Source organism: Salmo trutta, chromosome 14 (genome assembly GCF_901001165.1).
Source record: "Salmo trutta chromosome 14, fSalTru1.1, whole genome shotgun sequence".
In the NCBI taxonomy this organism is placed as follows: domain Eukaryota; kingdom Metazoa; phylum Chordata; class Actinopteri; order Salmoniformes; family Salmonidae; genus Salmo; species Salmo trutta.
In genome coordinates, this window is record NC_042970.1 from 64,476,996 (window position 1) to 64,500,984 (window position 23,989).

Genomic DNA, 23,989 nt, shown 5'->3' on the forward strand with positions numbered 1-23,989 from the left:
AAGTGCTCTCACACTTTTCCTTTCCATATATTACTATAGCAACACAAGTGACTTTCATGTTAGTTTGCTTTAGTTTTTTGGGGGGAGATATTGCTTTTGCTGGGAAAGTCTCATGTCCCCCTCATTGCGTCGTCATTCAGGGACATTGTGGTAGGCGTGTCAAGCTTCGGGACTCAAAGAGCAATATTATCAAGTTATATTTATGCCCTTTCACAAACAACAATCATGACCAAAATATATAAAACTTTTACAAGTCCATCAACAGCGGACATAACTGGACTTTATTAATATTATTACAAAACCATTCTTGACTTCTATGTGTATCTGTTATTTATCAGATTGGTTAGGTAAACTCCGCCCAACTTCGTCGAAATCAGGATATTTGGAGAGAAGGAAAGTAACACGTTGGTGGTACATTCTATGAAATTTAGGAACATAACTTCTATTTTATTCTGAGCAACACTGACGAAAGTAACGTATATATTTTTCCTTAAAGGTGAGTATCCTATTTTCTCTTACAATATTTAATAGTTTTTTCAAAATGTGTTTATGATCGAATGTGAGCACAATGTGTGGTTTTTACCAGTCCTCTTATCGGAGTTTCAGACAGCGAGAACAATAGAAGTGTAGGCGTGAGGAAGTCACATTAAAATGAATTGTAAAGTCATTTAACTATTTCAACATTGGAAATCTCAAAAGGACCGCAAACGACATCATGGCCCGCGCGCGGTTAAAATGTGAAAACTTGCGTATTCATATTCCATTGTTGCGCTGCCCGGGAAAAAGAATTCACTGAAGTAAAATGTGTCAATTCCATTTTCACACAACCTTCGTTCAACTTCGTTAAAACGCCCGCTAACTGGCCTCACGTTAGAATTCCCGTTGGTCTCCCATTTTCCCAGAAAATGTGGGAGTGTTTGGTTTGTTGACAGGACAGGACAGGATACAGTATCGTTTTTTTTGTTTATTCGGAAAGTAAAGAATTTTGTTGACCTGTTTAAAAAAAAAAAAATATATATATATATATATATATATATATATATATATATATATATATATATATATATATATATATATATATATAATGGATACATGAAATGTCACAAAGCTTTAGTTCATGTACATGTAGCCTAGTAGTGTATGCTAGTTGTTCAAACCTACTCTGCGCTGGACTTGGCAACAAGTTGCTCAATTATTCAGGCTCTCACTGTAAGTATGCAGGTCAACATTGTGAAATAGTTGCTACATAATTTACTTGTTGCCGAAGTTATGATATGAATACGCAAACATGCCGTTTGATAGATGTTTGCCACAATCACTGACTGAACTGTTAGATTAATGTACACGAGTTAACATTTCTTTATAGGGTTAAATAGTGAGAAAGTAATGTGTGATATGAGTATTATATCTTTATGTAAAGGCTAAAATATAATTTTGATCCAGTCTGAAATGATTGGTGTACCATTAGTTTATAACAACCATTGTTGCAGGGCTGAGAAACTGGTAGAAATCTGCAGATAAGTACTTCAAGATAGGTCTACAATATACAATCCATTCCCCAGTAAGGCAGGCTTTCTTTGAAATGTCTGTATCATTAGTGCTCTTTTATTCATTCAGGTTTCAAACAATGGAGTCTTACAGATCTCTTCCTTTGAATTATGCTACTGCAGTGCATTTCACTGGGAACAAAGAATAGAATGTGGGTAAGCAACCACACCCACAACAGCTGCATCAGTAGTCTTGAACTGTAAGTTCTGTTACGCCACAAGTGCACCTGCTGTCAAGTTAACAAGGCGTAGCAGAGCTAAGCGGAACCTATGCAAATGCCAAGGTTGTAGGTTGACACAGTAGGAAAACAGAAAAAGTAAAAGGGTCATGTTTGACTGGACTGGGAATCAGAAACAAGGTTGGTCTTCCAGATGAGCAAACATTTACAATAGCTAGGTTTTCATCCAATTGGTGACAGATTTTAATGCAAATTTTCTAAAATCTCGTTTTTCCAGCAGAGATGTTTCCATCAAATGGACTTATTGAGGATAAAAATTCGACTTTTGCGGTCAAATTCTCATGTGCTGAAATAAAAAGACCATCGCATATTTGACTACTGATGGTTTTGTCACAAACTGTTGCGTTCTGTTGCAAATGTGCCCACTGTGGACTTGGCATGTGTGCTCTAGCCAACAGCTTGCACATACAGTGCAGGTAGGCTACCTACATGATGAGATTATTATGGATAAGAGCAAGATCATTTTTATCTGTTAAACGGCAGCCAAGCATCGATCATCTTGTCATCAAAATAAGACCGTTGATAATTATTTAAAAGGAGCATCGAGCTCATCACCGTGCACTTTCACCACCCTGTGAAGTTCAGTAATTTACAGTATTTAATCGGTAGCCTAATAAACTGCGTGCTTTCCCGAGTCGTAGTGGGAGGACCACACAACATATCATTGTGTAATTCCAAGTTTACTTCGATATGATGGCTATTTAAATACAGAGCATTCGGAAAGAATGCAGACCCCTAGACTTTTTCCACATTTTGTTACGTTAGTCTTATTCTGAAATTGATTAAATAAAACATTGTCCTCATCAATCTACACACAATACCCCATAATGACAAAGCAAAAACAGGTTTTTAGAAAATTTTGCAAATGTATTAAAAAAACATAAATACCTTATTTACATAAGTATTCAGACCCTTTGCTATGAGACTCAAAATTGAGATCAGGTGCATCCTGTTTCATTGATCATCCTTGAGATGTTTCTACAACTTGATTGGAGTTCACCTGTGGTAAATTCAATTGATTGGACATGATTTGGAAAGGCACACAACTGTCTATATAAGGTCACACAGTTGACAGTGCATGTCAGAGCAAAAACCAAGCCATGAGGTTGAATGAATTGTCTGTAGAGCTCCGAGACAAGATTGTGTTGAGGCACAGATCTGGGGAAGGGTACCAAAAAATGTTTGCAGCATCGAAGGTCCCCAAGAACACAGTGGCCTCCATCATTCTTAAATGGAAGAACTTTGGAACCACCAAGACTCTTCCAAGAGCTGGCTGGCCGGCCAAACTGAGCGGGGGAGAAGGGCCTTGGACAGGGAGGTGACCAGGAACCCAATGGTGAATCTGACAGAGCTCCAGGGTTCATCTGTGGAGATGGGAGAACCTCCCAGAAGGACTACCATCTCTGCAGCACTCCACTAATCAGGCCAATCACTCCTCAGTAAAAGGCACATATCAGCCCGCTTGGAGTTTGCCAAAAGGCACCTAAAGCCTCTCAGACCATGAGAAACAAGATTCTCTGGTCTGATGAAACCAAGATTGAACTCTTTGGCCTGAATGCCAAGCCTTACGTCTGGAAGAAACCTGGCACCATCCCTACGGTGAAGCATGGTGGTGGCAGCATCATGCTGTGGGGATGTTTTTCAGCGGCGGGGACTAGGCGACTAGTCAGGATCAAGGGAAAGATGAACGTAGCAAAGTACAGAGAGATCATTGATGAAAACCTGCTCCAGAGCACTCTGAACCTCAGACTGGGGCAAAGGTTCACCCTAAGCACACAGCCAAGACAAAGTAGGAGTGTCTTTGCAGCATCATGCTGTGGGGATGTTTTTCATCGGCAGGGACTGGGAGACTAGTCAGGATTGAGGCAAAGAACAGAGTAAAGTACAGAGAGATCTTTGATGAAAACCTGCTCCAGAGGGCTCAGGACCTCGGACTTGGGTAAAGGTTCACCTTCCAACAGGACAACGACCCTAAGCACACAGCCAAGACGGCGCAGGAGTGGCTTTGGGACAAGTCCTTGAGTGACCCAGCCAGAGCCCGAACTTGAACCTGATCAAACATCTCTGGAGAGACCAGTAGCTGTGCAGCGACGCTCCCCATCCAAACTGACAGAGCTTGAGAGGATCTGCAGAGAAGAATGGGAGAAACTCCCCAAATACAGGTGTGCCAAGCTGTTAGCGTCATACCCAAGAAGACTCAAGGCTATACGCTGCCAAAGTTGCTTCCACAAAATACTGAGTAAAGGGTCTGAATACTTATGTAATTGTGATTTTTCAGTTTCTTCTTTTTAATAAATTCTAAAAACCTCTTTTTTCTTTGTCATTATGGGGTATTGTGTGTACATTAATTAGGGAAAAACACTATTTAATCCATTTTAGAATGTTGGAACAAAATGTGGAAAAGGTCAAAGTGTCTGAATACTACTCATTCAAGGATTTTTCTTTATTTTGACTATTTTCTACATTGTAGAATAATAGTGAAGACATCAAAACTATGAAATAACACATATGGAATCATGTGGTAACCAAAAAAGTGTTAAACAAATCAAAATATATTTTATATTCTTCAAAGTAGCCACCCTTTGCCTTGATGACAGCTTTGCACACTCTTGGCATTCTCAAATGCGTGTATTTCTATCTCTGACAGTGCAGTAATATCTAACAAGTAATATCAACAAATTTCACAACATATACCCAAAATACACAAATCAAGGAATGTAATTAAGAATATATAAATATATGGACGAGCGGTATAGAGTGGCCAGTGATTTCAAGTCTATGTATATAGGCAGCAGCCTCTCTCAACCAGCTTCATGAGGAATGCTTTTCCAACAGTCTTGAAGGAGTTCCCACATATGCTGAGCACTTGTTGGCTGCCTTTCCTTCACTCATTCCAACTCATCCCAAACCATCTCAATTTGGTCGAGGTCGGGTGATTGTGGAGGCCAAGTCTTCTGATGCACTACTCCATCACTCTCCTTGGTCAAATAGCCCTTACACAGCCTGGAGGTGTGTTTTGGGTCATTGTCCTGTTGAAAAGCAAATGATAGTCCCACTAAGAGCAAACCAGATGGGATGGCGTATCGCTGCAGAATGGTCTGGTAGCCATGCTGGTTAAGTGTGCCTTGAATTCTAAATAAATCGCTGGCAGTGTCACCAGCAAAGCACCATCACACCTCCTCCTCCATGCTTCACGGTGGGAACCACACATGCTGAGATCATCCGTTCACCTACTCTGCGTCTCACAAAGACATGGCGGTTGGAACTAAAAATCTCACATTTGGACTCGTCAGACCAAAGGACAGATTTCTACTGGTCTAATGTCCATTGCTTGTGTTTCTTGGCCCAAGCAAGTCTCTTTCTTATTATTGGTGTCCTTTAGTAGTGGTTTCTTTGCAGCAATTCGCCCATGAAGGCCTGATTCACACAGTCTCCTCTGAACAGTTGATGTTGAGATGTGTCTGTCACTTGAGCTCTGCGAAGCATTTATTTGAGCTTCAATTTCTGAGGCCGGTAACTCTCTAATGAACTTATCCTCTGTAGCAGAGGTAACTCTGTGTCTTCCTTTCCTGTGGTGGTCCTCATGAGAGCCAGTTTCATCATAGCGCTTGATGGTTTTTGCGACTGCACTTGAAGAAACTTTGAATGTTCTTGAAATATTCCGGATTGACTGACCTTCATGTCTTAAGGTAATGATGGCCTGTCATTTCTCTCTGCTTATTTGAGCTGTTCTTACCATTATTTGGACTTGGTCTTTTACCAAATAGGACTATCTTCTGTATACCACCCCTACCTTGTCATTTATATAATATTTGATCATGAAGGTGTTTCCACAGCCATTGCTAGCATAATACATTTTACAGACACAAAAAGATCCTAGACATTGTCGAACGAACAAATTGTTTGTCGACATTTATAAAATTGTCCTGCCATTTCCTGTTTCCGTCACCCCGGTTATGACTTTTTTTCCCATGTGTCAGGTAATTCATCCGCATGAAATGGTTGGATGGAAACTGGATAATGACCATTCAGGCCTACAGTCGTCCACTCTCTTTCCTCCCCCTGGATTCTATTGAGTCATGCTTGCAATCCCCCTGCCCCTTCTTGATTTCAGCTCCAGTTCTCAGCTGTTGTGCCACAACATGCCTGCCAGAAAGCAGAGCCTTGAGTCTCTCCTAGTGACACGCCTCTTTCCAGTTGTATCTGTGGGCTCATTGGGATTTTTTTCCTGCTACGTCATGGTAATGCCAACTTATGTAAATTCAGCTTCCATACTGTCTGACACATCAACCTTTGCTTCGACACGACACAGGAAAAGGACCTAAACCTTAACCTGAAAGGACGCAAGGCTGCTCTGGTAGTGTCACTTTGACATATTAACTTTGATTCTCATAAACATCAGAGCATCGGAAATTCAAAGCTTCATCCATTTTCTAATCGATGCGTGCTGATCCAGGAAGGGATCTGACTTACATGTCTGCGAATATTGGTGGAATGTGTGTCACAGATTCAGAGTATCCCGCTGTGTCTTCTTCAGATCGCTCTCATCCTCCGAGTGAGCCATAGATTCATTCCACAGGCTGGAGGCTGGCTGTCTAGCTGGCTGACTTCCTTCTTGTGCTGTACTGCTCTCTAATGCGGTTAAACCCACGACAAGCCAAAAAGCATGACATGCCATGTAACTGGAAAATATCAGCACCGTCCATGTTGGATCTAGTTTGAAAGGTATCCCTGTTGAGTTTGGTGTCTGTATTCAAGACATTCACGGCCCTTGAAGGCAGCTAGGGGTCTCGGTAGGGGTGTTGGAGTTGTGATACTTGTGGTAAGCTTGCTGCCATGCATGTTTGGACCTGCATGCATGCTCTGGGAAGTGCAGATTCGGGTTGTTATGGAATACACATTTCCCCTCCAGCTACAGTAGAACACAAACCAAGAATACTGTGACGAATCTCTCACAAGAATTCTCTAGTTTCTCTGAGAAGCTTTCAATTGCTCATATTGACAAAGAGTGTCTCATAGCTTTGAGTTCAGATGACCTGCCATACTACTGTATTTTTCAACAAAACTTCTTCAACTATTTGATCACAAGGAAAGAACTAGCTCTTTGAGCAATGTCATTACTAGAGGTTGACCGAATTATGATTTTTCAAAACCGATACCAATTATTGGAGAACCAAAAAAAGTCGATACCGATTAATTGGGTGATTTAAAAAAAAAATGTATGTATGTATGTATGTATGTATGTATGTATGTATGTATGTATGTATGTATGTATGTAATAATGACAATTACAACAATACTGAATGAACAATGAACACTTATTTTAACTAAATATAATACATCAATAAAATCAATTTAGTCTCAAATAAATAATGAAACATGTTCAATTTGGTTTAAATAATGCAAAAACACAGTGTTGGAGAAGAAAGTAAAAGTGCAATACGTGCCATGTAAAAAAACGTTAACGTTTAAATTCCTTGCTCAGAACATATGAAAGCTGGTGGTTCCTTTTAACATGAGCCTTCAATATTCCCAGTTAAGAAGTTTTAGGTTGTAGTTATTATAGGAATTATGACGCGTCGACTATTTCTCTCTATACCATTTGTATTTCATAGACCTTTGACTATTGGATGTTCTTATAGGCACTATAGTATTACCAGCCTAATCTCAGGAGTTGATAGGTTTGAAGTCATAAACAGCGCTGTGCCTCAAGCATTGCTAAGAGCTGCTGGCAAACTCAGTAAAGTGCTGTTTGAATGAATGCTTACGAGCGTGCTGCTGCCTACCACCGCTCAGTCAGACTGCTCTATCAAATATCAAATCATAGAAATAATTATAATAAACACACAGAAATACGAGCCGTTGGTCATTAATATGGTCAAATCCGGAAACTATAATTTCGAAAACAAAACGTTTATTCTTTCAGTGAAATACGGAACCGTTCCGTATTTTATCTGACGGATGGCATCCCTATGTCTAAATATTGCTGTTACATTGCACAACCTTCATAATTATGTTATGTCATAATTATGTAAAATTCTGGCAAATTAGTTATGGTCTTTCTTAGGAAGAAATGGTCTTCACACAATTCGCAACGAGCCAGGCGGCCCAAACTGCTTAATATACCCTGACTCTGCTTTCAATGAACCCAAGAGAAGTGACACAATTTCTCTAGTCAATATTGCCTGCTAACATGCATTTCTTTTAACTAAATATGCAACATCTGGGACCTGTTGAATCGGAGGGCGAGGACTAGGGCCATTCCCCCAGAAATGTCCGGGATCTTACTTTTGATTTTGACCCCCCCCCCCCTTTGTTCAGGGACACATTATTCAATTTCTGTTAGTCACATGTCTGTGGAACTTGTTCAGTTTATGTCCCAGTTGTTGAATCTTATGTTCATACAAATATTTACACATGGTAAGTGTGCTGAAAATAAACGCGGTTGACAGTGAGAGGACGTTTATTATTTATGTTCTGACTTGTAGTTGAAATGCTCTTTCAGGTTGCGTTAATCAGGGTGGTCGAGATGTTGCTGGTCACAGGATGTGGGGATGAGGCAGTCGTCTGAAGGACGGCTACTCTTTCACCCTGCTGCGAGTGGTTGGAGATAACAGACACGGATCGTCAGGCAACGCCCATTTCTGGAGGCGAGTCGAGCAGTAAGTGTGAATGCTGTTCCACAGCTCCAAATGTGTGACAATTATGTCAATTGAGAAAATATGTGGTGATACAGTATTTAACTGGTTTCATTTATGTCATTTGTTTGAAACAGCTGTGCACTTTGAAATGTATACATTGTGTGTGTCAGGAGTTTGTGTTCACATTGAAGCAGTGATGTAGAATATTGGATGCTTTGTACAGCTGAGAATGCTTAGCATCTGTACTGTACAGCTCTGCACAAGATACCATTGAAGCTACAGTATATTCTTCAGTGGATGTTGTCATGTATTTCACAGCAACAAGTGAAACTTCTGCATAGGTATCTAGTCTTAGAGAGTCTTAGCGTAGAACACAAAGGAAGGTTAATTGGCAGTTGACGCACTAAAGCATGTAGCCATGTACAGTGCCAGTCAAAGGTTTGTACACACTTACTCATTCAAGGGTTTTTCTTTATTTTTACTATTTTCTACATGGTAGAATAATAGTGAAGACCTCAAAACGATGAAATAACACATTGAATCATGTAGTAACCAAAAAAGTGTTAAATCAAAATATATTTTATATTTGAGATTCTTCGAAGTGGCCACCCTTTGCCTTGATAACAGCTTTGCACACTCTTGGCATTCTCTCAACCAGCTTAATGAGGAATATTTTTCCAACAGTCTTGAAGGAGTTGCTGAGCACTTGTTGGCTGCTTTTCCTTCACTCTGCAGTCCAACTCATCCCAAACCACCTCAATTGGTTTGAGGTTGGGTGATTGTGGAGGCCAGGTCATCTGATGCAGCACCATCACTCTCCTCCTTGGTCAAATAGCCCTTACACAGCCTGGAGGTGTGTTTTGGGTCATTGTTCTGTTTAAAAACAAATGATAGTCCCACTAAGTGCAAACCAGATGAGATGGCGTATCGCTGCAGAATGCTGTGGTAGCCATGCTGGTTAAGTGTGCCTTGAATTCTAAATAAATCACTGACAGTGTCACCAGCAAAGCACCATCACACCTCCACACCTCCTTCTCCATGCTTCACGGTGGGAACCACACATGCAGAGATCATCCGTTCACCTACTCTGCGTCTCACAATGACACGGCGGTTGGAGCCAAAAATCTCACATTTGGACTCATCAGAGCAAAGGACAGATTTCCACCGGTCTAATGTCCATTGCACATTTTCCCAAGCAAATCTCTTCTTCTTATTGGTCTCCTTTAGTAGTGGTTTCTTTGCTGCAATTCGACCATGAAGGCCTGATTCCAGCAGTCTCCTCTGAACAGTTGATGTTGAGATGTCTGTTACTTGAGCTCTGTGAAGCATTTATTTGGGTTGCAATCTGAGGCTGGTAACTCTGGGTAACTCTTGATCTTCCTTTCCTGTGGCTGTCCTCATGAGACCTGTTTCATCATAGTGCTTGATGGTTTTGCGACTGCACTTGAAGAAACTTCCAAAGTTCTTGAAATTTTCAGCAGTGACTGACCTTCATGGCTTAAAGTAATGATGGACTGTTGTTTCTCTTTGCTTATTTGACCTGTTCTTGCCATCATTTGGACTTGTTATTTTACCAAATAGGGGTGGTATACAGAAGATGGCCCTATCTTGTCACAACACAACTGATTGGCTCAAACTGATTTAAGAAGGACAGAAATTCCACAAATGAACTTTTAACAAGGCACACCTGTTAATTGAAATGCATTCCAGGTGACTACCTCATGAAGCTGGTTGAGAGAATGCAAAGTTGTTTTCAAGGCAAAGGGTGGCTACTTTGAAGAATCTAAAATATATTTTGACACTTTTTCTTGGATACTACATGATTCCATGTGTGTTATTTAATAGTTTTGATGTCTTCGCTATTTTTCAACAATGTAGAAAATAGTACAAATAAAGAGAAACCCTGGAATGAGTAGGTGTGTCAACTTTTGACTGGTACTGTAGCTAAACTCACCCAGGCTGTACTGTACTGTACTGTACTTGGGCTGACATGTTCAACATTGAAGCCTATGACAGAAAGTGAAACATGACACCGACTGCCCTTGCCTTTGTCTATGTTTGGGAACTGGGCTCTAGGCCATTACCACTTCTAACTGTAACTAGCTATCACCAGGGGCAACCAAACCTAGACATTTCTGAACCAGCACATTCCTGTCTGCCTGTCCAGGGCTATGGTGTGAGCTGGCAGTTGTGCTTGGCGTCACGCTAACATGCAACAGCAGCACTCTGTGGGCTATAGGGGCTTGGTGACAGTAACGCACTTTCACAGAGGACACACACTCGCACACACTTGTACAGGAACACACAGTAACACCAAGTATGGAAATGAAGCATTGACGCTAATGACTTAAGGCCAGGGTCATGTTCAGTAGGCTCCAAACAAAAGAAACCAAACTGAAACAGGGAGGGACTACCTGGTGCTTGTCCTATAAGAAACTGTCATTTTAGTTTTCAGTTGCTAAATGTATTCCGGTACGTGTCCCAATGAAAAGGACCCTGCTCGCAGTCATGACATCTTCAAGAGCCCCACTCTCAACACTGGCCCCAATGTAAAGAAGTGGACAGATAGTTTAGATTTCTTGAATGGCTTGAAGTATGCAGAGAGAGCGGGTGGAGAGAGAGAGAGAGAGACGGAGTGTGGGAGCTAGTGATATATAAGTCATGTGATGGGAGCACTATAGTTGTCACCCTGGGTATGTCACTACACGTTTGTGACTCACTACTGGGATGTGTGACTGGGTTGGGACTTGGAATTAGTGTGTACAAAACATTAAGAACACCTGCTCTTTCCATGACCGACTGACCAGGTGAAAGCTATGACCCTTTATTGATGTCACTTGTTAAATACACTTTAGTCAGTGTAGATGAAGGGGAGGAAACCGGTCCAAAAATTATTTTAAAGCCTTGAGACATGGATTGTGTATGTGTCATTCAGAGGGTGAATGGGAAATACAAAGATTTCTAGCGGGGTATGGTAGTAGGTGCCAGGCGCACCGGTTTGTGCCAAGAACAGCAACGCTGCTGAGTTTTTCACGATCAACAGTTTCCGTGTGTATCAAGAATGGTCCACCACCCAACCGTGGGAAGTATTGGAGTTAACATGGGTCGGCATCCTTGTGGAGTCCATGCCCCGACGAATTGAGGCTGTTCTGAGGACTAAAGGGGTGGGGGGTGCAACTCAATATTAGGAATGTATTCTTAATGTTTTGTACACTCGATGTATATCATCATGAGCTGTGTTGTCACAGTTTCTCTTCCAAGACTACTGTGACGCTGTGTTTGAGTTCCCACACACTTAGGATATTTGAGTGGCAGAGAGAGAGTGAGAGACTGGGAACTAACAATCTACAGTACTGTGCTCCGTGTGCTGGGAGTTAGTGTGGAAGCCATGGGCTGTGTTGTCACGTCTGCTGTTCCCAGACTACCGTGTGAGTTAGACTCCGGGCTCTGGACTAAGTTAATAATTATCAGAAATGTTCAGTATTGATCATGGAAACACACCCTTATTCCACCAGCTAGTAGCTACTATGTTTTTCACTTTCTCTCTAACGATTGGGGACATGTTCAGTCAACATCTGAATGTACAACAACACAAAAGTTCCCCCCTGTGAGGAAATCATAATTCTGGGGCTGTTGTTTCCCAGGGGGACTGAAGATGATGATGCGCAATGTTCCAGTATTGCCTGAAAGTCACCTCTATGTTGCTCGGTAATCTGAAATGTATTTTGGCTGTGGAGGGGAAAACTATGATGCCACAATTTTATAGAAAACCCAACCCACATCGCAGGTCATTGACCTGTTGTTATCCTATCCAAGATCTGTTGGCAAGACAACCAGGCTATTGTTATTTTATTGGCTTAGAATAGGTGTTGACTGTTGTTCATGCTACCAGTCACATAGGTATCTGCCTAATAGATGGAGCGACACCCTCATTGTCATCAACAGCGTAATCTCAGTGAGCAATTTCGAAGCCCTTTGAGTTTTGGCTATTCTGGTTCCGTTCATCTGTCATCTCCACACTACATTATCTGTTATGGATGGTATTGATATTAATTGACTTATAATTGTTGAGATATGGATGAAGATAGGCAATCAAGTATGCAGATTACAGCCCAGCAGATTATAATTTCCGTAGGCCCATGCATGTAGAATGAGACTCCCAATGAGACAATGTCAACAATGAGGCTGATCTCTCTTTCTCCACTCTATCAAAACAACAACACACTGACTCACTCCTTAGGAAGTCTGACCCGGTCCCATAGGAACATATAAGAGTTCTCCCATCCCCCCCAACCACTCTCCATAGTATTCTGCTCCCACAGCCACAGACTTGATTGCCATTGACTTGACTAGTGTCAGATTTCCCTGCTGCCGCCGTTCCTGACGCTGACACCAAGGCCCTTTTTTCTATTGATGTATAGCAACTCCAAGGCTTCAAGACCTTGACTAGATCTATAATGGACACGTATGGCCAGGGAGAAGACCGCTATAGGAATATTGCAAACTTGCCTGCACTTGCCTATGGAAATATACAATGACACAATTCAAAAAGCCTGAAGAGTGAGGACTAATTGAGCTCTGAGTGGGTCCAGAGGCCGATGATGATTTCTAATGGAGACTTGAAGCTGGGGACAGGAAGGCATGATTATGGTTGTGGCCTTGAGCAGATAAGGAAGGTAGGCCTATGTACTGATATTGAATGTCTTTTTAGTTAAGTTTTAGTTTATTTGATCATTTAAAGGTCCACCTACAAAATGATGCACTTGATTTAAGAATCATCGAGGGTAAACACAAATGTTGAGTTATTTCCATTGTGGTCCTTAAGTAACATCTCATTTAAAGATGAGGGACTCAGGGTGTCTTTCAGAGATAGTTGTTGTATGGTGTTACTGTATGTAAACGTAGGGGAGTATATATAGATAGAGAGATATCGCTAGCATTAAAATTCTTTCTCTCGCTCTTTCTCAAAAAAAAGTGTCCCAGCGGGTGCTTTCTATGAATGACATGTTTCAGCCTACACCCCCATTAGCACTACCAAGTAACAAGCTATTGTCTCAGTCACCTCAGTCTCAACTTAACTTGACACCATGCATTCATTCAAGCTCCTACCACGATGCTTCTATCAATGACTGGCTGGCGTCCGACAGACGAGGTCACAGCCCCTACAGAAAACCTATTGTTAACTCATTCAGTGTAGCAGCCCACAAGAACCCTTTAAGTAATTGCATGTCAAATAAGAATGATGGTACTAGTAGACCGACAAGTGTTTTGTGTGACGCTACTAAATTGCATAGAAGGATTGCTAACACACAGGGTTGCTAATGTAACTGATTTATGGGGTCTCGTCCAGGATCCCATCAAACTAACATGGAGAAAACACCTGCTGTTTTTCTAATGCATATCTGCTTGGGCAGGCAGTCAATGTTTTCCTTCAATAGATATTGTTATGTATGTGAGGGAAAAGGCAGGTTTCTCTCTCAGGACCTACTGGGCTCCAGTGATATGGATATTGTTTACGTTGTGCGGGTCAGTGACTGTTACCCAAGAGTGGGGCGAGGCCAGGCTCCTATTCCCGCACATTGCTGGGTCTTGTTCATTAGGGCACGGAAAAGGAAAACGCTGAAACGCTTTGCAACAGAGAACAAGAATGAGCGTTTCTTATTGGCCAAAACCTGGTAGTCCCTCCCTGTTTCAGTACGTTTCCTTTTGTTTGGTGTCTAATGAACGCTACCCTGGGGAATGAGACTCGGGTTGTGCCTCTGTTGTGACGGAGTTATCTATTAGGATTTCTTTCCAGCTTGACCCACTGACCCAGTCTACATATAGCGTGTGTATTTAAGACACAGTAGCATGCCATATGCACACTTTCAGTATATATTGTTCAGCCTACATCTGTAGAGTTCTGAGGAAAATTAGATGGAGATGTCCAGGCATTGGGTTTTATGGTGTTAGGACCGCTGGAGTCTGAGTGAGCTGCATTCCTGTGTGCTATGGTGGGCTACTTTTGTGTTTTTTATGGTTTAGCTGATAGGCTTTTACTTGGAAAACAAAGCTTCAACAAAAAGGGTGGTATTCAAATCCAGTGGTTTCCCTTCCCTATACACATGTGAAAGGTTATTTCAGCAGGGGAATGTGTCCTTCCTTGTTGCAGATAGGAGTTCCTCTAGGAATTTGTCATTTGGCTAATATGTTTGTGTTAAAGTAGCTACTTCAGTTAGTTCCTGAATGGTTCAAAGTGCCTGTCAGTGTTTTGTCTTTTCAGTAGGACGTGTCTGAGTAGATCAGTCTTGTCTTTTGTAAATGGAACCAAATTTGAGCATGTTCAGAATGAAAGTGGAAGTTGTAGGCTACTGAGAAATAGAGGTGATATGAGTGAGGAAAGAAAGGGTCACAGCTGGTTTCACATCTCTTTTAGATGGAAGAAAGAAAGCAGAAATGCAAGTTTGAAGATTCCATCTCAAACATGCCATTAATCAATTTGACTTTCGTTTGCCCTCAGAACTCAGATAGGATGGCGTCACAGGAAGGGGGGGAGCCGCCTCCTAACGGCAGCCAATCAGACAGCCGGTTGAAGAGCAAGAAGCCGCCCAGTCTGGTCATAGCCATCCCTGCCCCAGAGGAAGAGGAGAGGGTTGAAGAGGGAGCTGAAACAGTCAAGCAGGTACCCCTTTGACCTGATCTTTCCATTTTGACCCCTCTTTATGGAAACATGGTCCGTACTTGGAAAATGGCAGTTGATGCCCTGATGAAGGCCATTTCAATAGGAAAGGGAAGAATTGGCAAGCAAACTTTTACAGTTGGTAGTATAGTCGGAGTTTCAGCCCCCAACTGAAAACCTTTTTACTATAGAGGAGAATGCTATCTTCCTTGCCTTCATATACAGTATGTCATTTCATTGGGGGAAGTCTGGCATTTGGGACAGCTGCTGGTGTCTATGGGCACTGGGCCAGCCATATCCCAACCAGTCCCCCCCCCCGTACCCCAGTCCACTCATCCTAGTGTTGCACGGTCATTCACGACTAGCTACTCTATAGCAAAGCCGAGATATGCCCTGTTAACATTCCTGTCTTTACATTTTGGGCTTTATAAATAGGGCCAGGGTTTTTTCTGAACTGGACAAAATTTCCCCCAAAATCCAAACAACAATTTGAAAGCTAATCTGGTGTAATGTAGTCACATTAGCTAGTTTTTGGGTACATGTATCCATTTTCCTGGTTAACTCACATCTCTTCACTGTCTCCGTCTGGCTGGATTGGTGCACCCCGGGAGACTCCTTTAGATTAAGTGATTATTTTGCCCAAAACAATCTGCTCCATCACGCATGAAGAACTCCCTGCACCATTACTTGTCAAAAGTCATCAGTGTTAGATGTCTGCCTGCAGAGAGGGTGTGTAGGAAAGGGATGAGGGAGGGTGTGTGTGTGGGGGACGGTGGGTGGGTGAGTGTGAGGGAGAGTGCATGTGTGAGAACACAAGTGTGTGTCATTTATTTTTGTGTGTGTGTGTGTGTGTGTGTTTGTGTGTGTGTGTGTGTGTGTACTGTCACTACACAGTGGGTTTCCCCAACAAAGAGCCTCTGGTGGCAGGCTGGCTAGCTAAGCACACCCCCTGCTGGCTGACACAGGCAGCTCACATGGCTCTCACAATACTCCGTTATTAACTCCGCAGTGACTCCACAAGTCGTTAGCCAAGTCGCCGCTAAAGACATGAATGGGCTTTGAAAGAACATGCAATACAAAATGAAATAACATTACAATGGAAAAAATATTAGGCTTGAGGATGTTCTGGTGTTTCCCCTAGTATCACTGGTATGTTTGTAAAAAAAATGATTTATGCATTTTGCTGCAGTCTCAGACATCTGTTCTGGAATAAGATGATTGATCTGAGCTAAACCAGATAGTTGTAATCACTACAGTCAATGGAACGCTGTTGACTGAATCATAACAAAACAGTCATGCACTTAACACGCAGTTCTGTCCAAATGTTCCGTTGACAACAACGCATAATTTACACGATCTTCAAATTATTCACACACCACAAGGGAAGATTTAGCCCAGTAGCATACCAGTGATAGTGTGAATTCCATTTATATTCAGCCAAATCCATTTCAAGTGCCCTTTACTTCCATGGCCTGTGGTATACTGACTCTGAGCTAGGATAATACTCAGTAAGCCTAGCTGTATACTGACTCTCTGAGCTAGGATAATACTCAGTAAGCCTAGCTGTATACTGACCCTCTGAGCTAGGATAATACTCAGTAAGCCTAGCTGTATACTGACCCTCTGAGCTAGGATAATACTCAGTAAGCCTAGCTGTATACTGACTCTCTGAGCTAGGATAATACTCAGTAAGCCTAGCTGTATACTGACTCTCTGAGCTAGGATAATACTCAGTAAGCCTAGCTGTATACTGACTCTGAGCTAGGATAATACTCAGTAAGCCTAGCTGTATACTGACCCTCTGAGCTAGGATAATACTCAGTAAGCCTAGCTGTATACTGACTCTCTGAGCTAGGATAATACTCAGTAAACCTAGCTGTATACTGACTCTGAGCTAGGATAATACTCAGTAAGCCTAGCTGTATACTGACCCTCTGAGCTAGGATAATACTCAGTAAGCCTAGCTGTATACTGACCCTCTGAGCTAGGATAATACTCAGTAAGCCTAGCTGTATACTGACTCTCTGAGCTAGGATAATACTCAGTAAGCCTAGCTGTATACTGACTCTCTGAGCTAGGATAATACTCAGTAAGCCTAGCTGTATACTGACTCTGAGCTAGGATAATACTCAGTAAGCCTAGCTGTATACTGACCCTCTGAGCTAGGATAATACTCAGTAAGCCTAGCTGTATACTGACTCTCTGAGCTAGGATAATACTCAGTAAACCTAGCTGTATACTGACTCTCTGAGCTAGGATAATACTCAGTAAGCCTAGCTGTATACTGACTCTCTGAGCTAGGATAATACTCAGTAAGCCTAGCTGTATACTGACTCTCTGAGCTAGGATAATACTCAGTAAGCCTAGCTGTATACTGACTCTCTGAGCTAGGATAATACTCAGTAAGCCTAGCTGTATACTGACTCTCTGAGCTAGGATAATACTCAGTAAGCCTAGCTGTATACTGACTCTGAGCTAGGATAATACTCAGTAAGCCTAGCTGTATACTGACTCTCTGAGCTAGGATAATACTCAGTAAGCCTAGCTGTATACTGACTCTCTGAGCTAGGATAATACTCAGTAAGCCTAGCTGTATACTGACTCTCTGAGCTAGGATAATACTCAGTAAGCCTAGCTGTATACTGACTCTCTGAGCTAGGATAATACTCAGTAAACCTAGTGGTATACTGACTCTCTGAGCTAGGATAATACTCAGTAAGCCTAGCTGTATACTGACTCTCTGAGCTAGGATAATACTCAGTAAGCCTAGCTGTATACTGCCTCTCTGAGCTAGGATAATACTCAGTAAGCCTAGCTGTATACTGACTCTGAGCTAGGATAATACTCAGTAAGCCTAGCTGTATACTGACTCTCTGAGCTAGGATAATACTCAGTAAACCTAGCTGTATACTGACTCTCTGAGCTAGGATAATACTCAGTAAGCCTAGCTGTATACTGACTCTCTGAGCTAGGATAATACTCAGTAAGCCTAGCTGTATACTGACTCTCTGAGCTAGGATAATACTCAGTAAGCCTAGTGGTATACTGACTCTCTGAGCTAGGATAATACTCAGTAAGCCTAGCTGTATACTGACTCTCTGAGCTAGGATAATACTCAGTAAGCCTAGCGGTATACTGACCCTCTGCTCTTTCCCCTGTTCCTCTGTCCAGCCCCTGCGTTCGTCCCTGAAGAAGAGTGAGAGCCAGCAGCAGGCCAGTCCTCTGTCTGACAGTGGTGCTGATGGTGGTGGTGGTCACTCTGTTGGGGACAGGAGGGCAGCCTTCCACAGACAGACCTCCCTGTCTCAGAGCATACGCAAGTAAGTGGGGGTGGAGAGAGGGAGAAGTGGGAAGAGAGGGAAGAAATAAAGGGAGGAAGAAACTAATGGAGGGCAGAAAGGGGTTATAGGGGGATTTCAGGGGCAGTGAGGGTGAGAAAGGAGGAAGATGACGAGTGCAAAAAGAAAGGGAAGGTAGTGTATGAGAAGATGTCATGGGGTTGGGGGGGGGGAGGGAGAGAGAGAGAGAATCTCAATTGCGGACTCCTCGCATCCTCTCTCCTCCTCAAACCCCATTTGAGAAGAAGGTCAGTGGGGAGGGACATATAGTGGGGGATTTCATTTTTAGGACAGTTTGGAATGTTGGACGTATTAAAATGGTATTTTCTCCTCCCCCTTCTCTCTTTTACACCTCACTGTCTCTCTCCCTCTTTCTTCTGTATTCCTCCCACCAACTTTCCTTTCCCTCCCTCCCTCCCTCCCTTCTAATACCCTGTCTCTCCCTCCCCCTCCTCTAGGAGTACAGCCCAAGTTACAGCCCAAGCAGCAGGTTGGTTCGGGGTGGGTGAGGACTGTGAGACCAAGCAGCAGCTATGGCAGAGGAAGAGCCTGCGCCACTGCAGCCAGCGCTACGGCAAGCTCAAGGCCCAGTACAGAGAGCCAGAGCTCCCCATCAGCATGGACCAGGGCCTGGACTCACCCGCCGCAAACAAGATGCCCAAGGTAGTCTCCTAGCCCCTAGATCTGACAGAACTGGGTAGGTACAGTGCATTCGGGAAGTATTCAGACCCCTTGACTTTTTCTACATTTTGTTACGTTACAGCCTTATTCAAAAACTGATTTTTAGACATTTTTGCAAATGTATTAAACATAAAAAAAATTGAAATATCACATTTACATAAGTATTCAGACCCTTTACTCAGTACTTTGTTGAAGCACCTTTGGCAGCGATTACAGCCTGGAGTTGTCTGGGTATGACGCTACAAGCTTGACACACCTGTATTTGGGGAGTTTATTTCATTCTTCTCTGCAGATCCTCTCAAGCTCTGTCAGGTTGGATGGGGAGTGTCGCTGCACAGCTATTTCCAGAGATGTCCGATCGCGTTCAAGTCCGGGCTCTGGCCCGGCCACTCAAGGACATTGAGACTTGTCCCCAAGCCACTCCTGCGTTGTCTTGGCTGTGTGCTTAGGGTCGTTGTCCTGTTGGAAGGTGAACCTTCGCCCCAGTCTGAGGTCCTGAACGCTCTGGAGCAGGTTTTCATCAAGGATCTCTCTGTACTTTGTGCCGTTCATCTTTCCTTCGATCCTGACTAATCTCCCAGCCCCTGCCGCTGAAAAACATCCCCACAGCATGATGCTGCCACCACCAAACTTCACCGTAGGGATGGTGCCAGGTTTCGTCCAGAGTTGACGCTTGGCATTCAGGCCAATGAGTTCAATCTTGGTTTCATCAGACCATAGAATCTTGTTTCTCATGGTCTGATCGTCTTTAGGTACCTTTAGGCAAACTCCAAGTGAGCTATCATGTGCCTTTTACTGAGGAGTGGCTTCCGTCTGGCCACTGTACCATAAAGGCCTGATTGGTGGAGAGCTGCACAGATAGTTGTTCTTCTGGAATGTTCTCCCATCTCCACAGAGGAACTCTGGAGCTCTGTCAGAGTGACCATCAGGTTCTTGGTCACCTCCCTGACCAAGGCCCTTCTCCCCTGATTGCTCAGTTTGGCCGGGCGGGCCACCTCTAGGAAGAGTCTTGGTGGTTCCCAAACTTCTTCCATTTAAGAATGATGGAGGCCACTGCGTTCTTCGGGACCTTCAATATTGCAGAAATGTTGTGGTACCCTTCCCCAGATCTGTGCCTCGAGTCTCGGAGCTCTACGGACATTTCCAACCTCATGGCTTGGTTTTTGCTCTGACATGCATTGTCAACTGTGGGACCTTATATAGACAGGTGTGTGCCTTTCCAAATCATGTCCGATCTATTAAATTAACCACGGGTGGATATGAATCAAGTTGTAGAAGCATCTCAAGGATGATCAATGGAAACCGGATGCACCTGAGCTCAATATCGAAATCTCATAGCAAAGGGTCTGAATACTTATGTGAATAAGGTATTTCTGTTTTTTATTTTTAATACATTTGCAAAAATGTCTAAACCTGTTTTGACTTTGTCATTATGCTGTATTGTGTGCAGATTGATTGAGGGGAAACTTTTATTTAATCCATTTTAGAAGAAGGCTGTAACAAATGTCAACGGGTCTGAATACTTTCTGAATGCACCGTATTAGCAATAAAGTAAGTGGCAAGGAAAGATACTACAATCCACATCTTTTCTAATCTACATGTTGTGCCCAGGGAGTGAGGGATAGGGATTGTTTGTAGACGGGGACACTGTATTTGTTGCACAATCAAATCAACTTTACCTAACAAGACGCTATCATCAACAACCGTCATCACTCGTCTCAGTGTCAGACATCAGATTAGACTCCGACTTTTGGACCTCTACTCAGAATGGAGAGATCACAGAGAGTAGGTGGAGGAAGGGTGGCGGTAGTGCCACTCAAGGGGAAGTGAAGTGCACCCTCTGCCTGCCATAAATAATGCAGAGCGGGGCACCGTGGTGACAGGAGGTTGGCTACGTCTGAGCCCCAGCTCGACGTATTGTTTCTGTTAGTCCCCACACACTCTGCTCTTCTCCTCTGACTCCAACACACACGCTCCTGGGTGCTAGTTCGTCTCCACGACTCTCTCTCCTTCTCTCTCCTTCTGTCTGTCACTCTCTGCCCCCTTATTTCTGTCTCTCTCTCCCAATCTCTTTTTGTTCATCTTTCTCTTTTGCTTTCTGTCAACTCCTATGAAGACTCGGGTAAGACTGCATAACAAGATTCTACATTCTCTCTGACACACTCACGCTGACACACACACAGAGATGTACACAGACGTGCACACACACAGACGTGCACACACACAGACGTGCACACACACACACACACACACTCCTAGTAGATGGATTCTAGGTGTGTGAATGTCACTGTGACATCTAACACTTTCACATAGGGCTGTCAGTGTAATTCTGTGTCAACTCTTGTAGAGTGCAACGTTTTCCTGATTTCGTTTCCTCCAGCGAGTTTAAATGTCACCTCTTGAGGATTTCAGCTTTACAATGTAGCTTTTTTTGTGATGAAGCTGATGATGTGACAGTTAATTATTTAGTTTGTTTCTGTTTAATCAGCGTGAACTTGCCCTGTCTGTCCGCCCCCCAGATTGTGGACCCCCTGGCGCGGGGGCGAGCGTTCCGCTACCCGGATGAGACGGACCGACCTCCCCGTACCCCCCACACGGGACCCGTCACCCCGGGGTTCTCCTCCCAGCGCTCCGGGGGATACGCCCACCTGCCCCGACGCAAGAGGGAGTCTGTCGCCCGCATGAGTATACGAGCAGCGTCCAACCTACTCAGGGTGAGCGGGCGCTGGGGAACGTTAGGGGAAGTGTGTGTGTGTGTGTGTGTGTGGATGGGGTTTCATCTCCAACCTGATCATCACTGGGGATTGTTAGAGGAAACTAGACTACCTTTGAGTGTACTTTCAAGAGTGCGTGTGCATGTGTGTTGCTATTGAGCGAAGTACAGATGAATATTTTATGGTTTTGTGTGTACGTGCTTGACATAAATACAGATTTTTCGCTTAAAAGACTGCTATGTTGATCTGTGTATGTTGTACTGTACTTCAGTCATATTTGAGTTGAGTTGTTTCTCCCCACATGCTAGTCTTTGATGTTGTCCCGGTTGTGTGTGTGGTTCAGGGTCGTTCAGGTCTAGTGGGCTCCCAGACAAGTCGTAGTTTCCGCCGGCAGAGCTTCGCCCGGCCCAGCTTGCTGGATGAGGATACTGTGGACTCAGCAGACGCTCACGAGTCTGTCTTCTTCAGCAAGGTAATGATACTCTATCTACCTTTCTCTCTGTGTCCTTCTCTTGCTTTCTCTGTCTCTCTTTCTGTTTGTCTATCTCTCCGTGTGCCTCAGTCGTCTCTCTTTCTCTCCCTCTCCTCTTTCGCTGCCTCCGTCTGCATGTTTTTGTTTGTATTAGTTCTTTGGCTCTTCTATATGTCTCTATCTTTTCCCCTCTCTGTCTCTTCTATATGTCTCTGTCTCTTCTATATGTCTCGATCTGTCTCCTCGAAATGTCTCTGTCTCCTCTGTGTCTCTGTCTGTCTCCTCTATGTGTCTCTGTCTGTCTTTTTTTATGTCTCTATCTCCTCTATATGTCTCTCTCTCTGTTCTATATGTCTCTGTCTCTTCTTATGTCCCTGTCTCTCTCTCTCTGTCTTTTCTATATGTCTCTGTCTGTCTCCTCTATATGTCTCTGTCTGTCTCCTCTATATGTCTCTGTCTGTCTCCTCTATATGTCTCTGTCTGTCTCTAGGGGAGGATAGTAGACGTGTGATGGAGTATGTAGTGATGTATATGGACTGGTTGAGGGGGATGATGGTGTGTAGGGGAGGATAGTAGACGTGTGATGGAGTATGTAGTGATGTATATGGACTGGTTGAGGGGGATGATGGTGTGTAGGGGAGGATAGTAGACGTGTGATGGAGTATGTAGTGTTGTATATGGACTGGTTGAGGGGGATGATGGTGTGTAGGGGAGGATAGTAGACGTGTGATGGAGTATGTAGTGATGTATATGGACTGGTTGAGGGGGATGATGGTGTGTAGGGGAGGATAGTAGACGTGTGATGGAGTATGTAGTGATGTATATGGACTGGTTGAGGGGGATGATGGTGTGTAGGGGAGGATAGTAGACGTGTGATGGAGTATGTAGTGATGTATATTGACTGGTTGAGGGGGATGATGGTGTGTAGGGGAGGATAGTAGATGGAATGATTAGTGCAGAATGGTGGATGGAATTTTGTACATTAGAAAATTGAGAAGAGATTTGTTTTCTGTGGGCCTCTCAGTAACATTCTCCCCACGTCAACTCTCTGTCTCAGGTGGATGCCCATGATGAGTTGTACTCCATGGCTGATGATGTGTTCGACTCTCCCCCTATGTCAGCTTCCTATGGAGATCACCATGAGCCCTACCAGGGCCTGTAAGTAGCCTCCATCAGAGGGATGGGGAGAGTGATTAAAAGACATAGATTGATAAAGTCTCATTGGCTTCTACAGTTTTTGACTTTAAGTTTGTCTTTCTCTCCTCCCCTCTTTCAACCCTTCCCTTTGCCTCATGTTTCTGTCTCTGTTTCTCTCGCTCTCTGTGCGTCTCGCTCTCTGTATCTCTCTCTCGGTGTCTCACTGTGTCTCTCTCTCTCTCTCCCTGCCTCTCTCTTTCCCTGTGTCTCCCTGTCTGTCTCTCTCCCTGTGTCTCTCTTTCTGCCCCCCCCAGTAGGGATGTGTCTAAAACCCCCACCATGCGTATTGAGAAGGCCAGGTCACAGCAGCGGGGGCGCCGTATCGCCTCCCAGGTCAAGCACTTTGCCTTTAACAAGCCCAAGCGGCAGTACGGCATGGGCGTGGTGGGAAACTGGCTCAACCGTCACTACCGCCGCAGCATCAGCAGCCAGGTGCAGAAACAGCTGGACGACTTCAGCAGCCACAGGTGAGGAGGGAAAGGAAACACGCAGATGAATACGT

At 43.6% G+C, this 23,989-nt stretch overlaps 1 protein-coding gene across 7 annotated transcripts in view; it reads left to right on the top strand.

Moving 5' to 3' along the window:
- Positions 1 to 71: 71 nt before the first annotated feature.
- The window catches only part of LOC115208631 (inactive rhomboid protein 2), a 35,383-nt gene continuing 11,465 nt past the window's right edge, over positions 72 to 23,989 (top strand). Inside the window, exons 1-10 of one of the 7 annotated variants that reach the window (XM_029776838.1) lie at positions 1,100 to 1,209; positions 1,618 to 1,703; positions 8,292 to 8,448; positions 14,927 to 15,088; positions 18,257 to 18,405; positions 18,882 to 19,086; positions 21,624 to 21,818; positions 22,162 to 22,290; positions 23,348 to 23,448; positions 23,742 to 23,954. In XM_029776838.1, the coding sequence (XP_029632698.1) occupies positions 14,939 to 15,088; positions 18,257 to 18,405; positions 18,882 to 19,086; positions 21,624 to 21,818; positions 22,162 to 22,290; positions 23,348 to 23,448; positions 23,742 to 23,954 (1,142 nt within the window). In that variant the 5' untranslated portion in view covers positions 1,100 to 1,209; positions 1,618 to 1,703; positions 8,292 to 8,448; positions 14,927 to 14,938. Of the gene's footprint in view, positions 497 to 1,099; positions 1,210 to 1,244; positions 1,704 to 1,889; positions 1,907 to 8,291; positions 8,449 to 14,926; positions 15,089 to 18,256; positions 18,406 to 18,881; positions 19,087 to 21,623; positions 21,819 to 22,161; positions 22,291 to 23,347; positions 23,449 to 23,741; positions 23,955 to 23,989 lie in introns of those variants that run through there. The other 6 variants (XM_029776841.1, XM_029776840.1, XM_029776834.1 and 3 more) reach the window with 6 other exon arrangements.